A 6,941-nucleotide genomic window follows, 5' to 3' on the forward strand; every position below is an offset into this window, starting at 1 on the left:
TTGATAGTAACTTCAGCTAAAAATCTCAGCGTGTTCTTTATCATAATGTGACAGGAAACAGCTGGGATCTTATTTTCATCTCATTGTGATGCAATTATGAGTGAGCACAGTTGAAAGCAACATATTTTGTCTTAAGAAACAAAAATGCAGTTGTATCCCAAAGAACAGTTTTCACTGCAAGAAAAGCGTTCATCTTCTCTCTGAAGTAGTGTAAGAGATCAACTCCAGGCATCCTTCTGCTACCAGGGCTTGTTTCTCATTTTCTCTTTCAGGAGACCCAGACTACACAGCTGTGCTTTAAAGCACAGTACGTGTTTCTTCCTGACTTTCCAAGAAACACCTTCATCAGAAGGGAGCGATCCCCTGGGTGCTTTGCAGAGTTAATAGCAAATGTTAAAGAGCATTGTGAAAGCACGTCTTTAGAGGACACTTGCAGATTAAACTATTACAAACAGCGACCTGGTTGCAAGTTGCACAATTAGATCATTACTATTTCACTCACAGAGCTGTAGTCAGCTTTTTGTTGCATCTGTTTAGAATGAAATTGCCTTGACTTTCCTCTCTGAAGAATTACAGTGAGGGGCTCCTGCTGCATGCTTGCACCCACTGAAGCTGCTGGGCGTCCCAGCTGGGAGCTGTACTGGAGCCCAGGCTCAGCTCCTCACATCCTCAGTGCTTTACATGGAGCTCTGGTGTGAGTGTGACTGCATCAGGGTCCCCACCCAAATGAGCAGTTGGCTCGGAAAATATTTATGCTGGCAAAGCACCTATGCATAACTTTGTACGCCTTTACAGAACGAATAGCACAAGTTTATCAGAGTAACTTTAAGAAACATAAATTTCAATCACTGGTTTATAAACAAGTGGAGTTCAGACAAGGTTTCCTGTCTTACAGATCATTTTTCCTGTTATTTCTTTATATTTGCATAGTGGCATCACTTGCAGTTCACAAGGAAAGCCTCTAATTGCCTATTTGCATAGAGATTTGGAGATTTCTGCATGTCAGAATGACTCATAGGCAAAATTTTCCTGAAGTTTCAACAGATTGATTTATTCCTTTTATATCGATAATTGTACTTTGCATAATGCATAATGCTCTGAGTTTTGCACAAGGTGGTAATTGGCACACCAGTCTGTGACCTTGCGTTTGGTCACCACGTGTGCAAGCACGTGTGCTGCTCGTGGGCTGGAGCTGGGAGGCTGAGGCTTTGACTTGTGCTTCCAATGCAAGCTAAGAAAATACTGCTAAAATGGAATTAGCACAAAATGGTGTTGCTGTGTAAATGCATTGGAAGAGAAAGAATCAATTTGAAAGTTTAAAAATATTTCCTAAATTAATCTGATATTGAATCCCTTTTATCCTTTATTCACATACTCAGCTGCTAATCCAGAAAAAACACCCAAGTACTTGCTTAATTTGAACTAAGCAGTTAATCCTATTGGAACTTAAGTACAGATGTGAGGCCCTGATTCAGCAAAGTAATAAAGTGTGCAGTAGTCCTGGGAGACTTGGTGGGCAAAGCCAGGCGAGACTCCCAGGACTCATTTGTCAAGATTCAGCAAATCCAGGTACACTGGGAGTTGCAAAGCACAGCTCTTCCAGTTGATCTGTCCTCATGCAACACCACTTCAAGCTGTACTCAACACCTGTTGGGTAAGGTTATGGACCAGAACATTCTTCTTCAGAAATGATGATTTTTACATGAACGTCTGGTCTCACAACGTGTCTAAGTTTGTGGATTTTGTCTATAATAACTTTAAAGCAAGTTTTGAAATACTTGCACGGGTATCGGCAGGCCATTCAGCCATTTGCTTATATCCCTGTTGAGATAGATTTAGGAAAGTAGTATTATTACTTCTTCTGACCATAGCCCGACAATTGTATTACTATTGTTTCCTTTCCATAACTATTTCCTTTTCATGTTTTCTTCTTCCTTTCTTCCTCTTTTATACATCTTTGGTTCTTTACAGGTCTTTGCTGATCTTTCTTCTTACCTTTCCATTGATATAGTAATTCTGAGTTTACTTGGACTCCAAACTGGGCAAAAGAAGCAAAAATAAAGTTACTCTCTAACCTCCAGAGTAGCCCTATTCATATATTTTTCTGTTCCTATACAGGTGACCCATATACGACAAGAATACGAAACTAAACTCAAAAGTCTAATGCCAGCATCTTTGAGGCAGGAACTTGAAGACACCATTGTATCTTTAAAATCTCAGGTACATTTTTATTATTTATCTTCAGCTTTGGGGGGCTGGATAAAAACAATCTTGTCTACACAAGAAATTATGGCCATCTACAGTTTGGCTAACATATTGAATAAGTTTCAAAACCGGGTTATGGCAGTGCTCCCATGCTTTAAGTCATATCCTCCACTTTCTTCACCTTGAGAGCTATCATATTGTATCTCTAGGTGCCATATTTTGCTTTGCTTCTGTAATGCTTCACACTAGCTCATCTAGAGCAATACAGAATCGTTTTTGGTTTTTTTTATGTGAAATAGACATAAAACTGGCTAACAGAAATATCAAAATGTCATTGCAAATAGCAAACTACTAATGAACTTGGTGTATTTCTAGTATTGAGTTCCCAAATAAGGCATTTGGTGCTGTTCTATTCAGTGTATGAGGAGCTGGAAGAAAGTTCCTCATACCTTATTGTCATTGCCTGAACACTCAGACACATAAAGGTCTGAGGAAGGATAAATAATAATAAAGAGAAATGATCATAGATGTGGGATAATGGCAATCCAGATAAAACAGTCAGTGTTGGCAGATGGCCCCATGCAGGACTCTGCTTTTAAGTGTGGGCAGGAAGGTCTGGGATCTGTCCTGGCAACAGAGGAAGGGAAGAAATGAAGAAGTGCCACAGCAATGCTGGAGGTGCCTCAGGCTGCCCAGGGCTCTAGGAGGAGCAACGGCCCTGAGGACACAGCCTGCAAGTGTAGGCTTGACACAGCATTTCTCAAGCTGGTATAGATCTACAAGCCCTCCATTTCTCTTCCTTATGCAGTGCCTCTATGGAGATGCCTGGTAATTAAATGTATTTGCTTTACTGATTTTACTTTTTCTTCCTTCCTTCCTCCCTCCCTTTTTTCTTTCCTTCCTTTTTTTTTTCTTTTTTTCCTGTACAATGTAGAAGGGTTTTGATGTTGCATTTTTTCCAAGCATGAGATGTTTCCCGTGGCAAAATTTGACTTTAACAGAAGTAGGAAATGTTCACAGGGGAAAGTTTCAAATTGCTATGTGTTGCTGATGGCACAACTTTAATGCTATGGTTATAGACACACTGCTTATGTGTCAAGGGATTCCTGATGGAAGTGATGCTTTTTCTCACTGCAATATTTATGGGAAATAAAGAGTTAAGCATTAACTGGGGAAATCAATTTCCACCTGATAGTAAAAAGCTATTTTCAAAGCCTGGTTGACCGTTAGCAGTGTCTGGTAGGAAGCATTGCGCTGCAGCTAATGTAAGAATACTACATCTTTTAATGAGTTAAAAAAAAGAGAAGTAAAATCTGATATCCACCTGCAGGGCTTTTGTAAGCACCAGCATTTCAAAGGAGTAAAAGTAACTGCACACACTAAAAACTGGGTGTTATCCCAGAAATACATAGCTGCTGGCTGCACTGCCATTGGTACACTGCGGCCACAGACCACTCAGTAAGCAGAGCTCCTTTCTGAAGCACAGGTGTGCTGGTCTTTGAAAATTGTTGGAATTCCTGTTTCAAAACATCAGACAAGGAGGGCAGCAGAATCTCTGCACCTGTCAGGATTATTTATTGTTGGAAGGGGATGAAGAGGACGGGCTTGGTGAAAGCACCAAGCAGTGATAAAAATAAACAGAAGGAAAATACTGTATGCTTGGGCAACGTTTTCAATAATAGCACTAAAAATAATGACCAGCTCTTGGTTATCCAGAAGTGGCCACTGTACTGATAAACATTAATTTTCATACCCTTCAAGAGTATCTTCATCTCAAGAACAGAAGTGTGGGGATCAGAACTCAAGTTTTGTACAGGCACTGAGGGTACAGCTGGAGCTCCCAACCCCTTGCATAATCCATATGATGCCACAAGCTGAATGTAAAAACTGTTTTGACTCTATTCTTAAAGTGGGTGGCGTGCAGCAAGTGGTGTGCTGGGGGTATTCAGGCCAGGGGATCCTGACAAGCTGCTGTGGAGTATTATCATTAATTCTAGTATGCAGCTAAAGCATTATTGCATTTTATTTAGGCAGAATAGACAAGAAAAACACCTTTATGAAATGAGTGTGAACTTATTGTTTAGAATTTTGTACAGCATTTTCACATGGGATGTATTTTGCAGGTAAATATTCTGCAGAAAAGAGCCTCTGTCCAGCAGGAAGAGCTTAATGCCTACCCCACCAGGAGGTATGGGACTTTCTTTCATTGATTTATACCATTTCACACCTGTGGATCCCAGTTATTGAAGTTTTACAGCTTAATTAAAAAGCTCAAATATGGTTGCAGTTTGAAAAGATCCTTATTTTCAGTAAACAAGGGCCTGAGAATTTTCCCAGTGCTTAGTCAGTACTATTAGGGCAAGATTAGAGAACACGCAGGTGCACTGCAAGTCTGGGCTTTGCCTCCATGTTCATGATGAGACAGTGGCTCAGTGCACAGCTGCAGCTCTGCGGTGATGCCACCTCCTTTTAAGATAGAAAACAATGATGCAATGAATAATATTACAGATCACATCTTCAAAGTACCGGATCTTCATGAGCCTGGGCTTTTCTCAAACGTTTACACCCTCCAATATAAATTATGGCAAGTGCTACAGCAATAAAAAGACTTGCCGTGCCTTTAGAGTAAGTGATTCACATGGATAGGTGAGTAAAAGGAAACTTCCTAGTAAAGTCACTCTGTCTTTTTATATTTATAGGCTTTGATGATACTTTCATATCTCACATGAGCATTTCTGCAAATAAAAATGCATGCTTGTAAAAACAGTGCAAAAACCTGTAAGATATTTAAGCGTTTGTAAAAATGTCAGCAGTGTGGAAGTTGTCTGAAAATGCTATTTTATTTTTTTTTCTTAACAAGAGTTTGCTTAAGCTAACTGGAAGCTGAAAATGTCATTAACTTTTGGTAACCTGTCCAGCGTAGGTAACTTTGTTAGGTAAATACAGAGCTGTAATGTATCTGCAGGCTATCTGCAGTAAGAGCAGAAGCAGTGCAAATGGATGCATTTTGTCTCAAACTTTTCTGAGTTGGTGTCTTCACAGTTAGGGAAATAGCTAGTTGAAAAGATGAAGTTTTCCTTCTGATCAGACTTTTTTTCCAACTCGGTGTTCGCACTAAATTCTGTTTTACCTGACCCGTGCTCACTGAACTTGTGATTTTTTGGCTGACAGTGGCCAGTGTCAGTGGAGGACAACTTCAGTTTGTCTGTGCCCATGGCTGCAGATGTGGTCATGGCTGCTGTAGCCAGGCTGCTGTCACAGGGCCCCACTGCAGTCTGTTGCATTTTGTAGTAGGAATAATAAGACATAACTAATGAGAGTCTCTTAATTTTCAGGTAGCTGCTGGAGCTGTTGGATTTCTTTGATCGCCAAATGGACTGCTTTCAATAGGTTTGAAGATTTGGCTCTTGTAAATTAAAATGCAAAGATCAGTGGCTGTTTTATTAGCACACAAAATGCAATGAAATTCATGAAAACATATCCACTGCTCGTGCCAGATTTTTTTTTTTAATTGTACCTTCCTTCCATGATTTTTTATCATCATCTCATCACAGACTTACACTTCCAATGTACTGTGTTGACTCTGCTCACTTTCCAAGAGGAAGTTTCCTCTACTAACATTGTGTTGCTACTTCCTCGTACCATTCTCTTCACTCTTACACATGAAGAAAATCCCATTTTCTATTATTAACGTCCAAGATATTTTAACATATTTTGACATTGTTTTGCATCCATGTGTTTACATAAGATTAAAATATTATTTTGCACTATTTTGTTTTGCCATTATTGTCCCGCTTGGGCATCTCACTCACCTAAATAGCCACAGTGGATATTAGAGTTTTGTATGGCTTTTTTTTAACTGAGAAAAATATATTTTCTGCTGTATTTCAACAAAGAAATGTGCATGGCCTGACTGCTTGTGAGAGGGCAGAAGTTCCTCTCCCTGAGATCCAGCTGTAGCATTGGCCGCCATGTGCTGAGGCCTACACAGATCTGCAGGGCCTGCAGGAGGAGGCGGCCATCCCACCAGGCCCTGGCTGCCCTCCAGCCCCAGATCCTTGAGCACTGATCCCCTCCAGCCCCAGATCCTTGAGCATTGATCCCCTCCAGCCCCAGATCCTTGAGCATTGATCCCCTCCAGCCCCAGATCCATGAGGAGAGGCCGTCCCCTGCTCGGAGCTCCCAGCAGGATGCATGCCCAGCTCTGCCTGGTGCCTCACCGCATGTCAGCCTGGCTTGGGTCTGGGCAGGTTTTCACCTTCCTTGAATCAACAAGTGATCCTTCTAATTATAGATAAGAGGTTGTTGTGGCTCTGATAAGCAAGGAAGTGCTGCGGCAGGTGCCACCAAGCCTCGCCTGGGGCAACGGTGAGTTTCAGGAGGAGGAATCTGTTAGGATGCATAGGGCCAATTGTGGGCAGTAAAATGCAATGTGTTTGCTCAGGGAGGTGTGTGGCGGCGGTGCTTCGGCTCCACAGAGGGAGCGCTGTGCTTTTACCACTCGGGTGCTGCTTTGTGCCAACAGAGGTTGGAGCAGAGATATGTCCCTTGTCATGCATGAGGTAATGTGGGGTTTGTCTGGTGTTGTGCTGGTGTCTGTGCATGATAACCAGTGTTGTGGGGCTTTTGGAAGCGGGGCACATCCCCAAGGTGACACAGAGCCTCTCCTGAATGCCCTTCCCTATGCAGCCAGCTGAATTCGGGCCTGGATTTCCTTCTTTTTGGTAGAATTGGAT

General features: G+C 41.7%; 1 protein-coding gene across 5 annotated transcripts in view; it reads left to right on the forward strand.

Moving 5' to 3' along the window:
* Positions 1 to 5,975, forward strand: part of CEP112 (centrosomal protein 112) — a 139,941-nt gene extending 133,966 nt beyond the window's left edge. For 4 of the 5 annotated variants that reach the window (NM_001282178.2, XM_040649448.2, XM_015279867.4 and 1 more), the window contains 3 exons: positions 2,119 to 2,220; positions 4,329 to 4,393; positions 5,541 to 5,975. In NM_001282178.2, the coding sequence (NP_001269107.1) occupies positions 2,119 to 2,220; positions 4,329 to 4,393; positions 5,541 to 5,544 (171 nt within the window). In that variant the 3' untranslated portion in view covers positions 5,545 to 5,975. Of the gene's footprint in view, positions 1 to 2,118; positions 2,222 to 4,328; positions 4,394 to 5,540 lie in introns of those variants that run through there. The other variant, XR_005840589.2, reaches the window with a different exon arrangement.
* Positions 5,976 to 6,941: the final 966 nt, after the last annotated feature.

This window comes from Gallus gallus, chromosome 18 (genome assembly GCF_016699485.2).
Source record: "Gallus gallus isolate bGalGal1 chromosome 18, bGalGal1.mat.broiler.GRCg7b, whole genome shotgun sequence".
Taxonomy (NCBI): domain Eukaryota; kingdom Metazoa; phylum Chordata; class Aves; order Galliformes; family Phasianidae; genus Gallus; species Gallus gallus.